Source organism: Procambarus clarkii, chromosome 10 (genome assembly GCF_040958095.1).
Source record: "Procambarus clarkii isolate CNS0578487 chromosome 10, FALCON_Pclarkii_2.0, whole genome shotgun sequence".
Classification (NCBI taxonomy): domain Eukaryota; kingdom Metazoa; phylum Arthropoda; class Malacostraca; order Decapoda; family Cambaridae; genus Procambarus; species Procambarus clarkii.
In genome coordinates this window covers 40,149,335-40,174,519 of record NC_091159.1, presented here as the reverse complement: position 1 = coordinate 40,174,519, position 25,185 = coordinate 40,149,335, and the positions used below count along the sequence as shown (strand labels likewise).

The following is a 25,185-nucleotide window of genomic DNA, read 5'->3' as shown; positions in this document are numbered from 1 at the left end:
TCACTTTCTGTTTCAGTATCACACTTTTCTATCTCACTCTGTATCTCGTTCTCTCTCTCTCTCTCTCTCTCTCTCTCTCTCTCTCTCTCTCTCTCTCTCTCTCTCTCTCTCTCTCTCTCTCTCTCTCTCTCTCTCTCTCTCTCTCTCTCTCTCCCTCTCTCCCTCTCTCCCTCTCTCTCTCTCTCTCTCTCTCTCTCTCTCTCTCTCTCTCTCTCTCTCTCTCTCTCTCTCTCTCTCTCTCTCTCTCTCTCTCTCTCTCTCTCTCTCTCTCTCTCCCTCTCTCCCTCTCTCCCTCTCTCTCTTCCCCCCTCGTGTTTAGGCGTTCGTATGTCACAAGCTCGACATAATAACTCACTAAGGACCACCATTCAGGCACTCAGCGGGGTCTTGGTAACCTCTAGAAAATATTAAGTCAAAATCTTGAGTGGGGAGCGTCGTGTCCCCGGCTCAAGCGTCACTCCCTCGCCCTCTTGCATCACGCGAGACATTTTTTTCCTTTGCAGAAACTTACCTCTGGGACACTTAATGGTATTTTTCCGCCCTTGAAGGTTTTAATTCTAGTCTCTGAATCTGTTCAATTAACTCCAGTTTGATGCTGAGTCAATGAGTCAGTGAACTCTTTCAGAATCATGGGGAGCGGGTTTAGTAAGAAGATTTAATTTTTTGATTATCTGAAGGTCGATGTGTTACCTGTGTGATTTGTCACAGCTTCACTTGTGTGTTTCACAAGTTTCTCAAGACTTTCTGGTAGTGAACATTCCACAGTTGGGCTTATATGTGGTGTTTACAGAACTCCAAGTGAGTCCTTGTTCAAGATCATGTCGTCAGTCTTGATGTTAGTCGACTTGAATTACAATGGTGTTTCCCGGGTTCTGATCGTCTGAGGAGACAGGTTCCGCGAATGAGGAGACAGGTTCCGCGAATGAGGAGACAGGTTCCGCGTCTGAGGAGACAGGTTCCGCGAATGAGGAGACAGGTTCCGCGTCTGAGGAGACAGGTTCCGCGTCTGAGGAGACAGGTTCCGCGTCTGAGGAGACAGGTTCCGCGTCTGAGGAGACGGGTTCCGCGTCTGAGGAGACAGGTTCCGCGTCTGAGCAGACAGGTTCCACGTCTGAGGAGACGGGTTCCGCGTCTGAGGAGACAGGTTCCGCGTCTGAGCAGACAGGTTCCGCGTCTGAGGAGACAGGTTCCACGTCTGAGAAGACGGGTTCCGCGTCTGAGGAGACAGGTTCCGCGTCTGAGGAGACAGGTTCCACGTCTGAGAAGACGGGTTCTGCGTCTGAGGAGACAGGTTCCGCGTCTGAGGAGACAGGTTCCGCGTCTGAGGAGACGGGTTCCGCGTCTGAGGACACAGGTTCCGCGTCTGAGGAGACAGGTTCCACGTCTGAGAAGACGGGTTCCGCGTCTGAGGAGACGGTTAAAAACTGCAGGGGGGTTTGGGCAAAATATGACCCATCGCCGTTTTCAGTAATTGGCATATTTTCGTTATAAAAAGTCGTAATTTGAAACTGAAAATAGGTGCAGAGAGTCAGAATTCGGATAAAAAATCACGCTCAGGAGTCAAATTTCCGATATTTCAGACATTTTGAAAACTGCAGGGGGGTTTGGGCAAAATATGACCCATCGCCGTTTACAGTAATTGACATATTTTCGGTATGAAACGTCGTAATTTGAAACTGAAAATTGGTGCAGAGAGTCAGAATTCGGCTCAAAAATCACGCTCAGGAGTCAAATTTCCGACATTTCAGACATTTTAAAAACTGCAGGGGGGTTTGGGCAAAATATGACCCATCGCCGTTTTCAGTAATTGGCATATTTTCGGTATAAAAAGTCGTAATTTGAAACTGAAAATAGGTGCAGAGAGTCAGAATTCGGATAAAATTGGGCGATTTTAGCCGCTAGCAGCCTAAATCGGGCGATTTTCGCCGCTAGCAGCCCAAAAATCGGGCAATTTTAGCCGCAAGCAACCTAAATCGGGCGATTTTAGCCGCTAGCGGCCAAAAATCGGGCGATTTTAGCCGCTAGCAGCTAAAAATTTGGCGATTTTCTCCGCTAGCGGCAAGAAAACGGGCGATTTTCGCCGCTAGCGGCCAAAATTCGTGCAATTTTCGACGCAAGCGGCCAAAAATCGGGCGATTTTACCCGCTAGCGGGCGAAAAATCGGTCGACTTTTGCCGCCTGCAGCCTAAAATCGGGCGACTTTTGACGCTAGTGGCCACAAATCAGGCGATTTTCACCGCTAGCATCCTAAAATCGGGCGATTTTAGCCGCTAGCGGCCAAAAATCGGGCGATTTTAGCCGCTAGTAGCCTAAAATCGGGCGACATTCGTCGCTAGCGGCCAAAAATCGGGCAATTTTCGCCGCTAGCGGCCATAAAAACCGGGCGACTTTAGCCGCTAGTAGCCTAAAATCGGGCGATTTTCGCCACTAGCGGCCAAAAATCGGGCGACTTTAGCCGCTAGCGGCCAAAAACTGTCCATTTTAGCCTCTAGCGGCCAAAAATCGGGCGATTTTAGCCGCTAGCGGCCAAAAATCGGGCGATTTTAGCCGCTAGCGGCCAAAAATCGGGCGATTTTCGGCGCTAGCGGCCAAAAATCATGCGTTTTTAGCCTCTAGCGGCCAAAAATCGGGCGATTTCAGCAGCTAGCGGCCAAAAATCGGGCGATTTTCGCCGCTAGCAACCAAAAATCGCGCGATTTTCGTCACTAGTGGCCAAAAATCAGGGGATATTCGCCGCTAGCAGCCTAAAATCGGGCGATTTTAGCCGCTTGTGGCCAAAAATCGGGCGATTATCGCCGCTAGCAGCCACAAATCGGGCGATTTTAGCCGCTAGCAGCCTAAATCGGGCGATTTTTGCAGCTAGCGGCCAAAAATCGGGCGATTTTTGCCGCTAGTTGTAAAAAAATCGGGTGACTTTCGTCGCTAGCGGCCAAAAATCAGGCGATATTCGCCGCTAGCAGCCTAAAATCGGGCGATTTTAGCCGCTAGCGGCCAAAAATCGGGTGACTTTCGTCGCTAGCAACCAAAAATCGGGCGATTTTCGCCGCTAGCGGCCAAAAATCGGGCGATTTTAGCCTCTAGCGGCCAAAAATCGGGCGATTTTACCCGCTAGCGGGCGAAAAATCGGGCGACTTTTGCCGCTAACACCCTAAAATCGGGCGATTTTCGCCGCTAGCGGCCAAAAATCGGGCGTTTTTACCCGCTAGTTGGCAAAAATCGGGCGATTTTCGCCGCTAGCATCCTAAAATCGGTCGATTTTCGCCGATTGCAGCCAAAATACGGGCGATTTTCGCCGCTAACGGCCAAAAATCGGGCAATTTTCGGCGCAAGCGGCCAAAAATCGGGCGATTTTAGCTGCTAGCGGCCCAAAAATCGGGCGACTTTTGCAGCTAGCAGCCTAAAATCGGGCGATTTTCGCCGCTTGCAGCAAAAAATCGGGCGTTTTTAGCCGCTAACGGCCAAAAATCGGGCGATGTTCGCCGCTAGCGGCGAAAAATCGGGCGATTTTAGCTGCTAGCGGTAAAAAATCGGGCGACTTTTGCCGCTAGCGGCCAAAAATCGGGCGATTTTAGCAGCTAGCGGCCAAAAATCGGGCGATTTTCGCCGCTAGCTGCCAAAGTTTAAGAAAAATTACAGGGGGGGGTAGGGGGGTGGTAGGGGTGGGGGGGGTCAGCGGGGTCAGGGAGGGTAGGGGGGTAATGAGGGGAGGAGAGGGTAGTGGTGGGGGGGGTCGGGGTTTCGGGGTAGGGGGGAAGGGGGAGGGGGGTAGGGGGGGGTGGGGGTAGGGGGGTAGGGGGGGTTGGGGGTGGTAGGGGGATGGGAAGGGGGGATCCTACAAAAAAATCATAAAAATCCTACTAAAAATTAAAGGAATTTTTTAATTGAAGAAAAATTACAGGGGTGGTAGGGGGTGGGGGTTAGAAAAACCCTTTAATTTTTAGTAGGATTTTATGATTTTTTGTAAGATAACCCCCTCCCCCCCCTACCCATCCCCCCTACCCCCCCTCCCCCTTCCCAAAAAATTGGGCTACTTTTGCTACTATTAGCCCATTTCGTTCAGAATGAAGACTAGGTTGAGTCTCGCTGGTTCATCGTTTCCTCTCATCCTAGTAGGTTCCCTGACATGTTGGCTTAAAAACTTTCTGGTCGCCACCTCCATTAGTTTGGCTCTCCATGTATCCTCTCCTCCATGCGATTCCTTGTTCTCCCATTCTATCCTTCCGTGATTGAAGTCCCCCATGATGAGCAGATTGGATCTATTTCTACAGGCAGCAGAGGCTGCCCTCTCAATTATAGTGTTAGCTGACATGTTGTTGTCATACTCTTGCCTGGGTCTTCTGGCATTTAGTGGAGGGTTATCTGGTTGATACCTGGTTGATACCTGGTTGATGGGGTTCTGGGAGTTCTTCTACTCCCCAAGCCCGGCCCGAGGCCAGGCTTGACTTGTGAAAGTTTGGTCCACCAGGCTGTTGCTTGGAGCGGCCCGCAGGCCCACATACCCACCACAGCCCGGTTGGTCCGGCACTCCTTGGAGGAATAAATCTAGTTTCCTCTTGAAAATGTCCACGGTTGTTCCGGCAATATTTCTTATGCTTGCTGGGAGGACGTTGAACAACCGCGTTTGTATATATAACAACATATACGATATATACCAACAGTTATATATCACTGTTACTACTACTTTTGGTCCTCCCATTGTCATGGTGCCTGTTATGTAGTCTCTGAAGCCCTCACAACCCGGGATGACCGTCTCCTTGAAACTCCATTCCTTTCTCATTAGTGTGGCCACTCATGTGGCCCTACTAATGACATGACATTTGTAGTGTGCATGGTGTGTGTGTGTATTAGTGGAGCATGTGTGCATGTGTGTTTGTGTGTGGGGGGGGCATGTTTGAGTGTGGGGGTGGGGCATGTGTGTGTGGGGGGGGCCAGTGTGTGTGTGTGTGTGTGTGTGTGTGTGTGTGTGTGTGTGTGTGTGTGTGTGTGTGTGTGTGTGTGTGTGTGTGTGTGTGTGTGTGTGTGTGTGTGTGTCTCTGTGTGTGTGTGTGTGTGTGTGTGTGTGTGTGTGTGTGTGTGTACTCACCTATATGTACTCACCTATATGTGCTTGCAGGATCGAGCATTGACTCTTGGATCCCGCCTTTCTAGCTATCGGTTGTTTACAGCAATGACTCCTGTCCCATTTCCCTATCATACCTAGTTTTAAAAGTATGAATAGTATTTGCTTCCACAACCTGTTCCCCAAGTGCATTCCATTTTTCTACTACTCTCACGCTAAAAGAAAACTTCCTAACATCTCTGTGACTCATCTGAGTTTCCAGTTTCCACCCATGTCCCCTCGTTCTGTTATTATTACGTGTGAACATTTCATCTATTTCCACTTTGTCAATTCCCCTGAGTATTTTATATGTCCCTATCATATCTCCTCTCTCCCTTCTTTTCTCTAGTGTCGTAAGGTTCAGTTCCTTCAGCCGCTCTTCATATCCCATCCCTCGTAGCTCTGGGACAAGCCTCGTCGCAAACCTCTGAACCTTCTCCAGTTTCTTTATGTGTTTCTTCAGGTGGGGGCTCCATGATGGCGCGGCATACTCTAAGACGGGTCTCACGTAGGCAGTGTAAAGCGCCCTAAAAGCTTCCTCATTTAGGTTTCTGAATGAAGTTCTAATTTTCGCCAGTGTAGAGTACGCTGCTGTCGTTATCCTATTTATATGTGCCTCAGGAGTTAGATTGGGTGTCACATCCACTCCCAGGTCTCTTTCTCGAATCGTTACAGGTAGGCTGTTCCCCTTCATTGTGTACTGTCCCTTTGGTCTCCTGTCACCTGATCCCATTTCCATAACTTTACATTTACTGGTGTTAAACTCCAGTAGCCATTTCTCTGACCATCTCTGCAGCCTGTGTAAGTCCTCTTGGAGGATCCTACAATCCTCGTCTGTCACAACTCTTCTCATTAATTTTGCGTCATCTGCAAACATTGACATGTATGATTCCACTCCTGTAAACATATCATTTACGTAAATTAGTAAGAGGATTGGTCCCAGCACCGATCCTTGAGGTACTCCACTTGTTACTGTTCGCCAGTCCGACTTTTCGCCCCTTACCATTACCCTCTGGCTCCTTCCTGTTAGGTAGTTCTTCACCCATACTAGGGCCTTTCCGCTTACTCCTGCCTGCCTCTCAAGTTTGTATAGCAGTCTCATGTGCGGTACCGTATCAAAGGCCTTTTGGCAGTCAAGAAATATGCAGTCTGCCCAGCCTTCTCTGTCCTGCCTTATCCTTGTTACTTTATCATAGAATTCTAAAAGGTTTGTTAGGCATGATTTCCCTGTCCAGAACCCATGTTGGTGCTTGTTTACAAACCCAATGCTCTCCAGGTGCTCAACAAGTCTTAGCCTAATTATTCTTTCAAGTATTTTGCAGGGGATGCTTGTCAGTGATACGGGTCTGTAGTTAAGTGCCTCCTCCCTATCCCCCTTTTTGAAAATCGGTACGACATTTGCCTCCTTCCAGCAACTGGGCAATTCTCCCGACATAAGTGACTCATTGAAGATCATTGCCAGAGGCACGCTGAGAGCCTGCGCTGCCTCTTTAAGTATCCACGGTGATACTTTGTCTGGTCCAACAGCTTTATTTGCATCCAGTGTTGTCAACTGTTTCATTACATCCTCTGCTGTCACCTCTATATCTGATAGTCTTTCATCTTGGGTAATCTCTTCTAACAATGGGAGCTGCTCAGGCTCGGTAGTGAACACTCCATGGAATTTTGCATTCAGTACCTCGCAGATTTCCTTGTCGCTTTCTGTATATGCCCCTTCTGTTTTCCTCAGTCTTGTCACTTGGTCATTTACCGACATCTTCCTTCTTATATGGCTATGTAGTAATTTTGGTTGCTTTTTCGCTTTGACTGCAATATCGTTCTCATAATTTCTTTCCGACACTCGTCTTATGTTAATGTAATCATTCCTAGCTCTGTTACATCTAATCCTGTTGTCCTCTGTCCTTTGTCTTCTGTACTTCCTCCACTCCCTCCTGCTTCTCACCTTTGCTTCCTGACACTGTCTATTAAACCATGGGTTATTATATTCCCTCCTGCTTTTTTTCTTTATTGTTGGAATAAATCTATCTTCAGCCTCCTTGCATTTCAATATGACTTGGGTCATCATACCTTGCACTGTTTTTCCTCTAAGTTCTTCCTCCCACTGCACTTCTCCCAGGTAGTCCCTTATCCCTCTGTAGTCCCCTTTTCTGTAATCAAGTCTCCTTTCCCGGACCTCTTGTCCTTTGGTCACAATTTTAAGCTCCATCATGTAGTCAAAGGCTAGGACACAATGGTCACTAGCTCCTAGTGGTATTTCATGTTCCAACTGCTCGATGTCTTCTACATTCTGAGTGATAATGAGATCTAATAGGCTGGGCGTATCCCCTCCTCTTTCCCTAGTATCTTCTTTCACATGCTGTGTTAGGAAATTCCTGTCAATAACGTCTACCAGCTTCGCTCCCCAGGTCTCCTCCCCGCCATGGGGATTCCTCGTTTCCCAATCTATCTCTCCGTGATTTAGGTCCCCCATGACCAGCAGCTTCGCTCTCATTCTATGCGCTAAAGTTGCTGCCCTCTGCAGTTCATCCATACATGTCTTGTTGCTGTCCTCGTACTCCTGCCTGGGCCTTCTACTGTTTGGTGGGGGATTGTAGAGTATCAAGATTACAATCTTCTTCCCATCCACTGTCAGGGTTCCATGTATGAAGCTTGTGCTTTCATTGGTACCCGGATTTTCCAGCTCATCAAACTTCCATTTCCGCAGAATTCAAGTAACCCTGTGAGGCAGGACCTGCCATCCCTGAACCCATGTTGATGCTGTGTTACAAAGTTCCTTCGCTCCAGATGCTCCACTAGTTTTTTTCGCACAATCTTCTCCATCAGCTTGCATGGTATGCAGGTTAGGGACACTGGCCTGTAGTTCAGTGCCTCCTGTCTATCCCCTTTCTTGTATATCGGGACTACGTTAGCTGCTTTCCAAGTATCTGGCAGTTCCCCTGTTGCCAGTGATTTGTTATACACTATGGAGAGTGGTAGGCTCAGTTCTCTTGCTCCTTCCTTTAGAACCCAAGGGGAGATTCCATCTGGGCCTATAGCCTTCGTCACGTCCAACTCTAGTAAACACTTCCTTACTTCCCCACTGGTAATCTCAAACTCTTCCAGTGGTTCCTGGTTAGCTATTCCCTCACTTACCTCTGGAATTTCTCCTTGTTCTAAGGTGAAGACCTCCTGGAATTTCTTATTCAATTCCTCACACACTTCCTTGTCATTTGTAGTGAATCCTTCCGCCCCTATCCTTAATCTCATAACCTGTTCCTTTACTGTTGTTTTTCTCCTAATGTGGCTATGCAACAATTTAGGCTGAGTCTTTGCCTTGCTTGCGATGTCATTTTCGTATTGTCTTTCTGCCTCTCTTCTCATCCTGACATATTCATTCCTGGCATTCTGGTATCTTTCTCTGCTCTCCAGTGTCCTGTTATTCTTATAGTTTCTCCATGCCCTTTTACTTTGCTGCTTAGCTAGCCTACATCTTTGATTAAACCATGGGTTTCTCATCTTCATTTCTCTGTTTTCCTTTTGGACTGGGACAAACTTGTTTGCTGCGTCCTTGCACTTCTGCGTGATGTAATCCATCATATCTTGGGCCGTCTTTCCCCTGAGCTCTGTTTCCCATGTTATATCTGTTAGGAATTTTCTTATCCCCTCATAGATTCCCTTTCGGTAAGCTAACCTTTTGGTTTCGGTATCCCTCCTCGAGTTCAATAACCCTTCTTCAATCAAGTACTCAAACACCAGTACACTGTGGTCGCTCATTCCTACTGGGTCCTCAAAACCGATTTCTCTTATGTCGGAGTCGTTCAGAGTGAAGACTAGGTCGAGTCTCGCTGGTTCGTCATTGCCTCTCATCCTTGTGGGTTCTCCGACATGCTGCGTTAAAAAGTTGCTTGTCACCACCTCCAATAGTTTGGCTCTCCACGTATCCTCGCCTCCATGCGGTTCCTTGTTCTCCCAGTCAATCTTTCCGTGATTGAAGTCGCCCATGATGAGCAGGTGGGATCTATTTCTACAGGCAGCAGAGGCTGCCCTCTCAATTATAGTGTTAACTGCCTTGTTGTTGTTTTCATACTCTTGACTGGGTCTCCTGTCATTTGGTGGAGGGTTGTATATTACTGCTACTACTATTCTTGGTCCTCCCATTGTTATGGTGCCTGCTATGTAGTCTCTGAACTCCTCACAGCCCGGGATGGCCATCTCCTTAAAACTCCATTCCCTTCTCATGAGTAGGGCCACTCCGCCTCCTCCTCTACCTTCCCTCTCTTTCCTTATTACTGTATACTCCTGGGGAAACACGGCATTCGTTATGATTCCAGAGAGTTTTGTTTCAGTGAGTCCGATTACATCTGGGTTAACTTCTTGTGCTCTTTCCCTTAGTTCACTTGTCTTGCTTGTGATCCCATCTATGTTCGAGTACATCACCCTGAAACTGACTCTCTTCTGCTTCTTTTCTGGGGGGGACCTTTGGGATCTGGGGTGAGTGGGAGCTGGGGGGACCTGGCACGGGGGGATTGGTGGAGGAGGGAGGGCTTGGGGTGGTGTGGGAGAGGGGGAGGGTACAGGGGGTGGATAAGAGGGGGAGGGTACAGGGGGTGGATAAGAGGGGGAGGGTACAGGGGGTGGATAAGAGGGGGAGGGTACAGGGGGTGGGTAAGAGAGGGAGGGTTGGGGAAGCATGGGGGGAGGAGAGGCTGTGGGGGATAGGGGAGATGGGGGGGCTTGGGGGGAGAGAAAAGGGTGGAGGGCTTGGGGGGCGTGGGGGAAAAGGGAGGGCTGAGGTGGGTGAGGAAGAGGGGAGGGTTTAGGGGAGTGGGGGAGAGGGGAAGACTTAGGTGGGGTGGGGGAGAGTGGGGGGCTTAGGGGGGAGGGGGAGAAGGGAGGGCATGGGGGTGAGAGAGACGGGAAGGCATGTGGGAGAAGGGAGGGCATGGGGGATGGGGGGGAAGGGAGGTCCTGGGGAGAGGGGTGAGGGGAAGAAGGGGGGTGAGTGGGGGGAGGGTGCCCTAGGTGGGTACTTAGTGGGGGGCTGACAGGGGATGGGGCAGGTTGGGTGTCTGTTGGGTAGAATTTGGGGGTGGTGCCCCAATCCCTGTGGCTGTTGCACTGTTTGAGGAGGGTTCTCCACTTCGCTCTGGGATTGTAGGGTTCTGGGTTGTGGTACTCTGATTTCCTTCTCTCTCCCTGCGCTCCTTCCTCGCGTCTGCTGTCCGTATTCTCTCTTCCCTTGTCATATCCCTCTGCAGGAATATTTTCTTGAACTTCTCTACACCTTTTAGACAACACTTCCTTGCTAGCAGTTCCTCTTTCGCGATTTCGCTCATGAAAACCACCTTTATCATTCGGTCTCTGTCCTTGTTGTACTTTCCAAGCCTGAAAACCTTTTCAACATTTCGCTCAGCTCCCTCCATCCTTACCTCTTTAAGGATCTCTTTAATCATGTTTTTGTCCTTGTCTCTCCGCTCCTTTGGTCTGGTCCCTGTTTGTTCTTCAATGCCTGCTACTACTACTGCTCTATTTCTCTCTATCAGCCGGCTAGTACATCTAGCTGCTTCCTGAGAGGAAGCCACTTCCATGGCAACTTCCTTAACCGCAGACCTAGCTTCAGGGCTCTTTTTAAGCATTTCAGCAAATGAGATCTGGGTTGTGGTGGTCCCCTCCACAGTAGCATTCCCATCTCCCATGTGTGTGTGTGTGTGTGTGTGTGTGTGTGTGTGTGTGTGTGTGTGTGTGTGTGTGTGTGTGTGTGTGTGTGTGTGTGTGTGTGTGTGTCTGTGTGTGTGTGTGTGTGTGTGTGTGTGTGTGTGTGTGTGTGTGTGTGTGTGTGTGTGTGTGTGTGTGTGTGTGTGTGTGTGTGAGTGTGTGTGTGTCTGTGTGTGTGTGTGTGTTAAACCACTGGTAACCTTCTTATCTTTAGTTAACTCTCCGGAGTTGCTCTTAACAGAGCCAATATAACACACACATTACAACACACTCGCAGATGGACACACTAAATTCCATCATTTTTTGTGTTATTTCCGGACAAGAACTCCGACACAGACCCAATATGAGAGTTATGTGATATTTATAGAGATGTTACGAGTTCAATATTGGATTTTCTCCATGACAGGGAAGTCCTTTGATATCAGCGGCAACAGAGGAGGTGTCAGCGAACTCGAACAGTTCTCTTGATTGACTATTAATACCCGAGGTGTTGAAAAAATCGAGCAGGTCAACAGCAATATGATCCATTTTCAGGGCATCATATATATATATATATATATATATATATATATATATATATATATATATATATATATATATATATATATATATATATATATATATATATATATATATATATATATATATATATATATATATATAGATATAGATATAGATATATAACTGAAAACTCACACCCCAGAAGTGACTCGAACCCATACTGCCAGGAGCTATGCAACTGGTGTACAGGGCACCTAATCCACTCGACCATCACGACCGGACAAAAGCTCATGGTAGCCGAGGCTACCATCTCCCCATCCTCCCGCCGGCACTCTGATGATAATCTTGGGCATAGTATTTTACCAAATCATCTCATTCTTTGGGGCACACGTGAGGAACACAAATGCGAACAAACCTGAAAGGTTCCCAGGCATATATGCACCTGATGGTCGGTCGTGATGGTTGCATGTATGCCGAGTTTTCAGTTGCATGTATGCCTGCGGACCATTCAGGCTTGTTCGCATATATATATATATATATATATATATATATATATATATATATATATATATATATATATATATATATATATATACAATAGTATATTTTGGTAGGAGCCTTTCTTGTAAACATATGTTGTTGAATATGACCGAAAAGGTAAGATTAATAATTCTAACACAAATTTTCTCAATATTTCGTATGTTTTTCTTCACTGTCGGTGGTAATGGAAATATCAATTCTCCAAAATTCATTTTTATTTATTTTCTGACGCCTGAACGCGTTTCGTAATGGTAAATTACATTTTCAAAGACTTAATTTACACACAAATTCATCGTACATATACTCGTTTTGGGTGAGGTGATATGGTACAAAAGTTTTGGGTGAGGTGATATGGTACAAAAGTTTTGGGTGAGGTGATATGGTACAAAAGTTTTGGGTGAGGTGATATGGTACAAAAGTTTTGGGTGAGGTGATATGGTACAAAAGTTTTGGGTGAGGTGATATGGTACAAAAGTTTTGGGTGAGGTGATATGGTACAAAAGTTTTGGGTGAGGTGATATGGTACAAAAGTTTTGGGTGAGGTGATATGGTACAAAAGTTTTGGGTGAGGTGAACAAACTTGTGACAAACACAAGACAGAACACGAAACAATGGGTAGTCACACACATAAGCCCAAGCTCGCGCGCGTGTGTGTGTGTGTGACTACTAATTTAAGAAAAGTTAAAACTGTATTAATAAAAAGCCCATTAATAACTTTGGAAGATTATAAGTTTTAATTAGTCAGGCCGACTTTGTTAGCTGTATATATGAGGCTGTGTTGTTAAAAAGCATTGTTTACACTATGAACTTAAGAAGAAGCAATTGTCAGATATAAGCTTAAACTTTTAACTTTAAAAAAAATTCCTCTGATGTGTGAACTGTGAAAATGTATTTTATCATTAAATGAACCTTTTTTCTTTACAAAACGTGAGCTGCTGACTGTAGATTTATGTCGGATTTTATCATCAAATTATAATGTAAAAATAGAGTGAATATTTCTGGAGATTAAACAAATGTTTAAAGTAGGATAGGGATCGAACCAGCGTCCTGGGTGACCCCAAACGCGCACCTTAATCCATGGACTACGCTGGTTCGACCCCCCATCGTGCTGCATATGTTTCCTCGTATATATGTCACGTTACTGTGATCTCTTTGTGCATGTGTGGATGTGATGCTCGCGTTGCTAGGTGGCTGTGCGGCGCTGATGGACGAGATGGTCTCGCACTTTCAATACGAGGGTGGAATCCCGCTTGTCAACGCGCGCTCCCAACACAGTTTAAAAATAGGAATGTGTCCATCGTGTGTACCCGAGGTGCATATCTCAGTGTGGTGAGGAGAGGCAGCACTACCATCTCTGCCAGAGCACACTCTCACACCTTACACTGAGGAGTACCAAAACACATCTCACTCACATATGTGAGATAAATGTGTGCTGGCTACCTCATGAATCTGACTCACCAGAGGTCAGAGCCTGACTCACCAGAGGTCAGAGTCTGACTCACCAGAGGTCAGAGTCTGACTCACCAGAGGTCAGAGCCTGACTCACCAGAGGTCTGAGTCTGACTCACCAGAGGTCAGAGCCTGACCTCTGGTGATATGACCCACCACCAGAGGTCTCCACTAACTACCAATATCACAAATGATCAAACGAAAGGCTTTTGTTGTGCCTACTTCCTGCATGACCCTCACACCACCACCACTACAGCTCAAACAGGTCCCACCGCGCCTATCTGAAAGAATCGACTTGAGAATGGTCCAGGACGGACCGAAACGTCGTCGTCCCTTCACCTTCTAGTGTGTGGTCTGGTCAACATACTTTAGCCACGTTATTGTGACTCATCGCCTGCACATCTGAAAGATATGTCACATACTTCACAGACGAGAGAGCCACAAGGTCAGTACTAAACTCACATGACTCACACACCGGGCCCAAGTTCTATACTGTGAGGGTAAGTCAGGCTCAGGCGTCGTGTCTTCAAAACTAACACTAAATCCTGTGTTATTTAATAATAATTAAAATCAACTGGAAAATGTTAAAGCAAAGTTTGAGGGGAAATAAGAGACTTTTTATATACTTGTGAGACAAAACCAATAAGAAATCAACATTACACAAGGACCAAAAACTGTTACCTATTGTAGTCTGTGTAATAATAATAATAATAATAATAATAATAATAATAATAATAATAATAATAATAATAATAATAATTACAATAATAATAATAATTACAATAATGATGCAAACAAAGGTCAGAGTTAAAGTCTAAGGACTTGGATTGTCATGTTCAAGTGTCTAGAAACATGTTACAGTGAACGACAAATATTATTACCAGAACAATGGGATACACAGAAGGTCAGGTGTACGGTAAAATGTAGTCAGGTGTACAGTCACGTGTATGGTCAGGTGTACAGTCACGTGTATGGTCAGGTGTATGGTCAGGTGTACAGTCAGGTGCACAGTCATTTGCACAGTCAGGTGTACAGTCAGGTGTGCAGTCAGGTGTACATCAGGTGTACAGTCAGGTGTACGGTCAGGTGTACAGTCAGGTGCTCGGTAAAGTGTACAGTCAGGTATACGGTAAAGTGTAGTCAGGTGTACAGTCAGGTGCACGGTCAGGTGTACAGTCAGGTGTAGGGTCAGGTGTACAGTCAGGTGTACTGTCAGGTGTACGGTCAAGTGTACTGTCAGGTGTGCGGTCAGGTGTACTGTCAGGTGTACGGTCAGGTGTAGGGTCAGGTGTCAACACCTGGAGAGTTTGCTATAGTCCTGGACTATAAGGCGTACTAACATAGTGAGGTGTTAAGCACCAACAACCACAGCTGTACACCAGTTAATTGACAGTTGAGAGGCGGGACCAAAGAGCCAAAGCTCAACCCCCGCAAGCACAATTCGGTGAGTACAGCTCCACACACACACACACAGGTCTGCCAGCCTCTGACCTACTCAACTGTGACAACCAAGATGATCTATAAACTGACTGAACAGTTTCTTACATATAGCTGGCCAGGAAAAGCTCTATAGATTTATTCTGAGTCAGATTTAGACGTAGTTTTCGAAAGTGAGTTATTCAAATCACTGTACTTGTGGCTGGATTGAAAAGACGTTCACTTTGAAACTTATAGCTTACAATTAGAAAATGAGAATGTATATTTTTAGTGAAAGTCTTTCTTTGTGCAATAATATATTGCATACTCATTGTCAGAAGGGAAATATATTAATTTACTCAAGGATTGTGTTGAAAAAGATGGAAATCGACTCCCTTCGAGATAATCTTTTTGTTGCCACGAGGACCGAGAGATTGTGCAGAGTAGTGGAGTAATTCTCAGAGGAAGACGAGGCATTATCTGTTTTCTGACAAAGGTTTTGTTCTCCTTTCTAAGGCCATGTTGTGAGGTCAGAGTCACTTTATGTGTCATGTTGTGATGTTAGAGGCACTTTATGGGTCATGTTGTGATGTTAGAGGCACTTTATGGGTCATGTTGGGAGGTTAGAGGCACTTTATGGGTCATGTTGTGAGGTTAGAGGCAATTTATGTGTCATGTTGTGATGTTAGAGGCACTTTTTGGGTCATGTTGTGAGGTCAGAGTCACTTTATGGGTCATGTTGTGAGGTTAGAGTCACTTTATGGGTCATGTTGTGAGGTCAGAGTCACTTTATGGGTCATGTTGTGAGGTTAGAGGCACTTTATGGATCATGTTGTGAGGTTAGAGGCACTTTATGGGTCATGTTGTGAGGTTAAAGGCACTTTTTGGGTCATGTTGTGAGGTTAGAGGCACTTTATGGATCATGTTGTGAGATTAGAGGCACTTTATGGATCATGTTGTGACGTCAGAGGCACTTTATGGATCATGTTGTGACGTCAGAGTCACCTCTGTGTGTTTCATCAGGAAAGAAACATCTATACGTCACTCTGAACGTTGACGCAACACAATAAGAACACCCATTAACGTGTGGGGTTCATGTCATGTCCATCACCACACTGAGCATCTAAATTGAACTTTGAAGTATATTTGAGAAAAACGTCTGCAGCCTTTTTAGTACCCAAGTATTATATTCATTATTACCGATTCTCGCAACACTGCTGATTAGAAAAATTAGATTCTGAAAATTAAACGTTGCTCTATTAATATAAATATAAATATGTACAGTCCGCAAGTTTGTTATAGGAAAATAGGAAGGAAAATGTCCTGGAAGTCTTCTGCCTCCGCGTTCGCAGGCAGTGGAGAGTCAGTGGACGATGTGTGAGTGACCGAGGCAGTGGAGAGTCAGTGGCTAATTTGTGAGTGACCGAGGCAGTGGAGAGTCAGTGGACGATGTGTGAGTGACCGAGGCAGTGGAGAGTCAGTGGACGATGTGTGAGTGACCGAGGCAGTGGAGAGTCAGTGGACGATGTGTGAGTGACCGAGGCAGTGGAGAGTCAGTGGACGATGTGTGAGTAACCGACGCAGCAGTAGGCAGCGGCTACCTACCCAGCTCCCTACATACTTACCTACTTACCTACATATCTATCTATCTACCTCATATACCTCAAGAGAGGAGGAGAAGAAGATAGTACCTTGAGAAGTGTGAGTGGTGGTGGTGAAGGACTGTGATATCACGGTGTATAGAAATGCCAGATGGTGACGTCAGGGTGTTTATTGGCGCCACACCATGACATCATATTGTACATCATCACCTTCAGGCATTATTTTGGTTTATGTCAAATTAAACGTTACCTTACCTCCCCCTCCCCCCTTTCTCACCTCTCTCATTCTCTCTCTCTCTCTCTCTCTCTCTCTCTCTCTCTCTCTCTCTCTCTCTCTCTCTCTCTCTCTCTCTCTCTCTCTCTCTCTCTCCTCTCTCTCTCTCTCTCTCTCTCTCTCTCTCTCTCTCTCTCTCTCTCTCTCTCTCTCTCTCTCTCTCTCTCTCTCTCTCTCTCTCTCTCTCTCTCTCTCTCTCTCTCCTCTCTCTCTCTCTCTCTCTCTCTCTCTCTCTCTCTCTCTCTCTCTCTCTCTCTCTCTCTCTCTCTCTCTCTCTACTCCTGGCAATTACCTCACCTCTCCCTCTGTTTTCCTCAGCATCGTCCGCTTTCAGATGTCACCATGACAACAGGATAATTTTCCCATCAACAGTCTCACCTTGAGCTCCAGATTTTTACAGGAAGGTTTTTACCCTTGATCCAAGCAGTACTTCCTGGTCTATTTTGACTCAGTTCCTGGCTCACTAGACAACTAGTAAAAAAAACAATTAGGATTTTTGCAAAGTGTGAAAAATGTTTAAAAAACGCTTTATCAGGATGGGTACAAAGCCATCCGGACTCTGTGTAGATGGGGTTATAGACATCAGTAACGTCAGTATAGTCTTGGTTTGCTCCTTCTTCTTCTTCTTAAGACTCTCTCTTCGATGATACTCAAGTAAAAGTTAGCAAATAGCAGCTGAAGTTCTTCCTTTGTACGCGACACGAAAAGTCTCTTCAGATATGTTTAATTTGGGGTGTGTTCTCACCTGTGTTTGTACTCTGTGCTGGCTCATCTGTTTAGGGGTGTCAAACGGTTCACTGTTCAACAGGGATTTGACGTCTAGTGAAATAATGAATCGTTCGGTGTAATAAATACACCGAAATAATTCGGAAATAATGTTCGGTAGTGTTGATTATCTCTAGAATATGTACACTAGTCGGAGGGATAGAAGCCATAGACAAGGAATTTATCAACGCAGAACATGCAGTCATATTCAATATATATGCATGTTGTACCTTATTATTGGCCAAGTGCCCTAATAAGGCGAATTTCCCTGAAATATTATATTTTTCACAGTATTTCTCTTATGGAATCCTATACTCTTCCATTACCTTATTTATGATTATAATTCTATTCAGTTTGAGTTAAACTAACATAGAAATTTCATCAAACCTAACATAACCTACCTAACTTAACGTAACGTGTCTTAACCTAACCTAACATAACTAAGTCAGCAATTCAAGTTGTTAATATAATAATATTATTATTAATTGGAATTAACCAATTTCGAGAGAAATATTTGAAAATAGTGAAAATCCCTGGCAACTCGGGTCTTGCATACTTGGCCAACTTGTGCAGCTCTGACTTATAAGTCAGAGCTGCACATATATATATATATATATATATATATATATATATATATATATATATATATATACTGGGAGGAGGTACCTGGGAGGGTGCCTGATAGTCTGGCTCTCCCACCTTCTTCCCTCATATTCCTCGACTAACAACCTCGGGCACACATTTCTAGCTATGTGCCAAAACTCTACGGATTCAGCCAGCCACATTTCACTACTATGCCGGAGCCCCGCCTTTAATTAAATCAGTGAGACCGACCCCAAACCCCCCTATGTCCATCCTATATTCTTCATTCTACCATTCACCCTGCAACGTTAGACGAGGCTAGCACCAGGCCTCTGGCCATTAACCTCATCAATTTGTTTACAGATAAACAAATGGGTCCCTGATGGTGCCAGGCAACCTTGCCCCTTGACCCAGTCCTCCCCATCCCTTGCCCCCCTCACTTCGCCCCTCTCTCCCTCCCTCCTCTCCCTCTTCCCTCTTTCTCCTCTTCTTACCTCCTTCCTCATCTTCCCCTTCTTCCTCCCCACTTACCCCACTCTTTCTCCTTCTCTCTAATAATGCTTTATTAAGAAGCATAGGAACAACTGCAGAGATCTCTCAGAAAATATATTATTACACTCGCTAAAAACTCTTGGGAAAATACACCAAATATTTTGCATGTATTCTATGAAAATATTCTATGAAAATTCTAATATTTCTTATTGTGTTTAACTTAGGGCTTCTATAAAAAAAATCCTATGTGTGTCCCGAACCCCAGACTTTTACTCCTGCCAAGTTGCATGAGACTGGCCCCTAGCATCTGGACTCCAACTTTGGACATAAATACCAACATTCATTCACTCATATAGTATACATATTATGGGTACTAGAGGAGGTATCCGGCGATGCCAGGTCCCTATCCATTTGTCTCTCTCTCTCTCTCTCTCTCTCTCTCTCTCTCTCTCTCTCTCTCTCTCTCTCTCTCTCTCTCTCTCTCTCTCTCTCTCTCTCTCTCTCTCTCTCTCTCTCTCTCTCTCTCTCTCTCTCTCTCTCTCTCTCTCTCTCTCTCTCTCTCTCTCCCTCTCTCTCTCTCTCTCTCATTCCCCATCCCTCCTTACTTCAGCCTTTCTCCCTCTCTCCCTCCCTCCCTCTACCTCATACTCCCTCTCTCATCCAGTCTCTCTCCTATTCACCATTGAGGAAGCAGCCCTTACGAAAAGGTTTGTTAAGTGCAGCATAAGTGGTTGATTACCCATAGTGCAGGTGGCGCCCACACGTGTGTGTGAGCGTCGGCGTCGCTAATTGATTCCTCCGCTCTTGGAAATGTTTCAACGCTTCGAAACACGTATTTTTGTGTTCAGACTTCCGAGTTCCAAGTTGGACCTTTTTTCGACTTTCGAGTTCGAGTCACTGTGAATCAATGCATAATTTATGCATCTCTGTATGTATATATGAATTTATGTATGTTTGTATGAGATGAAGTCTGTCTGTCTATACGTGATTAAAGCACAGACGGTTACAGGTAACCACACACAGCTTTATATGGTGAATTATGATTGTATGTTGAGTGTTATAGGGTGATTGTATGCGACTCTGCTCCCCCTGTCCGCCTTAAGAAAGGTTTGGCTCCTATTGCAATAACTGCTATGGAGTCTGAAATGTGGGTTTGCTTGTCCATAGAGTGTTTTCCAACCGAATTGTCGGTTCTTATCGACGTAAAATCACCGTCTATTACGTTGATGCAGCCTAGATTCATCATCAGTAATGTTGCCTCAATGTTGCCTCAATGTTGCCTCAATGTTACCTCAATGTTGCCTCAATGTTACCTCAATGTTACTCGAGTTTCTTTTGCTCCGTGGGACAAAGAATGGGAGGGAAAATAGGAGAATGGATCTGAAGAAAGTAGAATGGGAGGGAGAAAGACTGGGAGAGAGAGAGGGAAGGAGGGAGAGAGAGAAACGGAAGGAGACCCGGGCACTGCCGTGTACTCCTCTAGTGTATTTATATAGGCATTTATGTATAGATAAAAAAAAGACTGCCCCTTATGAATAAAACTTGTCTCTGATGAGTAAAGCTTGGCCCTGGTGAGTAAAGCTTGGCCCTGATGAATAAGGCTGATCCCTAGTGAGTATGCAAAGCTTGCCTGTGATGAGTAAGGCTTGCATATAATACAAGCCAATATACCAGATATACAGATCTATACACAAAATATAACCCAAGCTTTATACACCGCTGGCTGGCTTCAGTTGTCAGCTCTCATCCGCTGCTTCACTGCTGATGGGAAATTGTGAAATTCAAAGTTAAACAGCCATGAATGAAAAATGTATATTTTTGTTCACGAATGAGCAATTTTGATGAAGCGAAATGCGTGTTGTGGTGGTGAGTGGAGGGGATGGTTGATCCCCCAGCCTCTGATGGTTGTGGTGGAGAGTGTGGAGTGTTGTGGTGGAGAGTGTGGGTGTTGTGGTGGAGAGTGGAGGGGATGGCTGATCCCCCAGCCTCTGATGGTTGTGGTGGAGAGTGTGGGGTGTTGTGGTGGAGAGTGTGGGTGTTGTGGTGGTGAGTGGAGGGGATGGCTGATCCCCCAGCCTCTGATGGTTGTGGTGGTGAGTGTGGGTGTTGTGGTGGTGAGTGTGGGTGTTGTGGTGGTGAGTGTGGGTGTTGTGGTGGTGAGTGTGGGGTGTTGTGGTGGAGAGTGTGGGTGTTGTGGTGGTGAGTGTGAGTGTTGTGGTGGTGAGTGTGGGTGTTGTGGTGGTGAGTGTGAGTGTTGTGGTGGAGAGTGTGGGTGTTGTGGTGGTGAGTGTGAGTGTTGTGGTGGTGAGTGTGAGTGTTGTGGTGGTGAGTGTGAGTGTTGTGGTGGTGAGTGTGGGTGTTGTGGTGGTGAGTGTGAGTGTTGTGGTGGTGAGTGTGGGTGTTGTGGTGGTGAGTGTGGGTGTTGTGGTGGTGAGTGTGGGTGTTGTGGTGGAGAGTGTGGGGTGTTGTGGTGGAGAGTGTGGGTGTTGTGGTGGTGAGTGTGAGTGTTGTGGTGGTGAGTGTGGGTGTTGTGGTGGTGAGTGTGAGTGTTGTGGTGGAGAGTGTGGGTGTTGTGGTGGTGAGTGTGAGTGTTGTGGTGGTGAGTGTGAGTGTTGTGGTGGTGAGTGTGGGTGTTGTGGTGGTGAGTGTGAGTGTTGTGGTGGTGAGTGTGAGTGTTGTGGTGGTGAGTGTGGGTGTTGTGGTGGAGAGTGTGGGTGTTGTGGTGGTGAGTGTGGGTGTTGTGGTGGAGAGTGTGGGGTGTTGTGGTGGAGAGTGTGGGTGTTGACCACACACAAGGCTAGCACCAACAGCCCCCACCGTCGCTAAGGACTGACATAAAGTAAACAACATTACACAGGACTGTGAAGCCGAACACGAAGGAAGTGAAAACGAATTTGAAGGAAAGAGAGAGAGGAAGAAAAGACACAAAAATATGAAAATTTAAAACCATAGAGAGCAGAAACGGGAGACAAGAAGGTCGCCAATTAGTGTTGAGCAAACAGCATTAAAATAAGAACTATTATCATCCATCAGCCCGACCCCAGCAACTGGTCAAAGTATTGAGATTATTATTAGTGTTCATAACGTTAGAACTTAATTCCGTGTTATGTAATGCCGGAGCCACATGTGAGCCAGAGCCTTCACATGTGGGCCAGAGCCTTCACATGTGTGCCAGAGCCTTCACATGTGAGCCAGAGCCTTCACATGTGTGCCAGAGCCTTCACATGTGAGCCAGAGCCTTCACATGTGTGCCAGAGCCTTCACATGTGTGCCAGAGCCTTCACATGTGTGCCAGAGCCTTCACATGTGAGCCAGAGCCTTCACATGTGAGCCAGAGCCTTCACATGTGGGCCAGAGCCTTCACATGTGTCCCAGAGCCTTCATATGTGTGCCAGAGCCTTCACATATGTGCTAGAGCCTTCATATGTGTGCCAGAGCCTTCATATGTGTGCCAGAGCCTTCACATGTGTGCCAGAGCCTTCACATGTGAGCCAGAGCCTTCACATGTGTGCCAGAGCCTACACATGTGTGCCAGAGCCTTCACATGTGTGCCAGAGCCTTCACATGTGTGCCAGAGCCTTCACATGTGAGCCAGAGCCTTCACATGTGTGCCAGAGCCTTCACATGTGAGCCAGAGCCTTCACATGTGTGCCAGAGCCTTCACATGTGTGCCAGAGCCTTCACATGTGTGCCAGAGCCTTCACATGGTCGCTTGACTTCACCTCACACGTATCCACATATTGAGAGAACAAGTTCCAAACACTAGCCAGCCTCGGAACGAATGATAGCTGACAATAATGTTGACGGCTGAGCGCCTTGGGTTGTGGGTTCCAACTTCTATTTCTCCATGAAATTGGGACTCTTGAGAGCCATGAGTTTCTTGGCTGACTTACTTGCAATGTTCAACGCGTTGAACATTTTCAAGTTAACGACGTTAACGACGTCAAGAATACGTCTACGACTATGACGTTAACGACGTAGTTAACGACGAGTCGGACTTCATCCCCAAGATGTCAACGTCTCCAAGGAGCAGTAAGATAGTGTCACAATTCTACACGATTAGTTACAATATTACGCCAGAAGCTTAACATTTGATGTCTCGGCTGCCAGTGTGACCGCTCGGTCATGGACTACCTCAAGTATACAGTGATGAAAAATAATTAATGACCCTCGTAGCGGTTGGCATTTCCTCAATTTATATATATTAGAGCCTACAACATTATTTTTCTCAATAATAACGCTTTCTTCCATCTATTTCTCGGTCCTTCGTCAATTTCTCTCTCTCTCTCTCTCTCTCTCTCTCTCTCTCTCTCTCTCTCTCTCTCTCTCTCTCTCTCTCTCTCTCTCTCTCTCTCTCTCTCTCTCTCTCTCTCTCTCTCTCTCTTTCCGTGACCTTAATTCCTTCTAACTCTCGTCCCAATTCGCCTATCTATTATTTTGCGTTCTATCTCGTCCTCTTCCCTCTCTCTTTCCTTCTCTCTCTCCTTATCTTGCTTCACTCGTTCTCTCTCTTTCAAGGTCTCATCAAATCAAGGCCTCTTGATTGATTCATGCAAATAATAATTTGCAATCCAGTCTTCTTGCGTCACCCATCACAGAGAGCCCGAGCCGCCTGGGAGACACAGAGAGAAGCAGAGAGAGAGACGGAGGGGGAGGAAAAGGGACAAAGATGAGAAAGAGAAGAAAGAGAGAGAGAGAGAGAGAGAGAGAGAGAGAGAGAGAGAGAGAGAGAGAGAGAGAGAGAGAGAGAGAGAGAGAGAGAGAGAGAGGTGCAGGGAGGGAGAGAGAAACATACAGACAGACCAGACAGACAGACACACAGACACACAGACAGACAGACAGACAGACATATTCCCAGTCCAATCTTGCAAAATGCTAGCCGGAATATCCATCTGAGCCCGGTAGAATCCTTGGTGATAAAAGTATACGAAGATAAAGAGAGTCACAGACACAGAGACAGAGACACAGAGACAGAGATACAGAGACAGAGATACAGACGCAGAGGGACACAGACACATAGAGAGAGTTACATACAGAAATAAATAATCACTGTAGTGTAGAGGATAACAAGCAGGACGAACAAGGGTTGTCCCAGGGAAAGTGTCTCATGTAGGGAAAATAAAAACCTTAACTTTCCCAAACATTTTCCGAAACACTTCATCATTTTTCATGCCTTAATTGAGCGCCTGAAAGCCGAATACCATTTTTCTTCTCACCTGGGAACGAAATGTTAGCGAATATCTAGCAGTTAATCGAGGGATATTTTTGACAGTTCTTAACCTGCTCAAGACAAGCGAGTTTTCTTAAGCACCGGTCAGGTCAAGACTTACTTGAACCGTGAAAGTCTAAGGTATATATATATATATATATATATATATATATATATATATATATATATATATATATATATATATATATATATATATATATATATATATATATATATATATATATATATATATATATTTAATATATATATATATATATATATATATATTTAATAATATATATATATATATTATTAAATATGACCGAAAAAGTAAGATTAATAATTCTAACACGAATTTTCTCAATCTTTCGTACATTACGCTTCACTGTTGGAGGTAAATCAAAAATCACTTCTCCAAAATTCATTTTTATTTCTAGTCTGACGCGACACGGGCGCGTTTCGTAAAACTTATTACATTTTCAAAGACTTCACAAATACACAACTGATTAGAACGTATCTCTGATTTTATATCTACATTTGAGTGAGGTGGTAAGGGTGATGTGGCATTAACACAAGACAGAACAGGAGGGGATATTAATAGGGTATTAAAAGTATCAACACAAGACAGAACAGAAACAATGGGTATTGAATAGAAGTGTTTGTAGAAAGCCTATTGGTCCATATTTCTTGATGCTTCTATATTGGAGCGGAGTCTTGAGGTGGGTAGAATATAGTTGTGCAATAATTGGCTGTTGATTGCTGGTGTTGACTTCTTGATGTGTAGTGCCTCGCAAACGTCAAGCCGCCTGCTATCGCTGTATCTATCGATGATTTCTGTGTTGTTTACTAGGATTTCTCTGGCGATGGTTTGGTTATGGGAAGAGATTATATGTTCCTTAATGGAGCCCTGTTGCTTATGCATCGTTAAACGCCTAGAAAGAGATGTTGTTGTCTTGCCTATATACTGGGTTTTTTGGAGCTTACAGTCCCCAAGTGGGCATTTGAAGGCATAGACGACATTAGTCTCTTTTAAAGCGTTCTGTTTTGTGTCTGGAGAGTTTCTCATGAGTAGGCTGGCCGTTTTTCTGGTTTTATAGTAAATCGTCAGTTGTATCCTCTGATTTTTGTCTGTAGGGATAACGTTTCTATTAACAATATCTTTCAGGACCCTTTCCTCCGTTTTATGAGCTGTGGAAAAGAAGTTCCTGTAAAATAGTCTAATAGGGGGTATAGGTGTTGTGTTAGTTGTCTCTTCAGAGGTTGCATGGCTTTTCACTTTCCTTCTTATGATGTCTTCGATGAAACCATTGGAGAAGCCGTTATTGACTAGGACCTGCCTTACCCTACAGAGTTCTTCGTCGACTTGCTTCCATTCTGAGCTGTGGCTGAGAGCACGGTCGACGTATGCGTTAACAACACTCCTCTTGTACCTGTCAGGGCAGTCGCTGTTGGCATTTAGGCACATTCCTATGTTTGTTTCCTTAGTGTAGACTGCAGTGTGGAAACCTCCGCCCTTTTCCATGACTGTTACATCTAGAAAAGGCAGCTTCCCATCCTTTTCCGT

At 45.4% G+C, this 25,185-nt stretch overlaps 1 protein-coding gene across 1 annotated transcript; it reads right to left on the bottom strand.

Annotated features, from left to right (window-relative positions):
* Positions 1–850: 850 nt before the first annotated feature.
* On the bottom strand, positions 851–18,426 carry LOC123750589 (uncharacterized). Its single transcript, XM_069322338.1, has 2 exons — positions 18,415–18,426; positions 851–1,405 (listed from the first exon to the last, which is right to left on the bottom strand). Exons 1-2 carry the CDS (start codon positions 18,424–18,426, stop codon positions 851–853), a joined length of 567 nt encoding a protein of 188 aa, XP_069178439.1.
* Between the last annotated feature and the right edge of the window lie 6,759 nt (positions 18,427–25,185).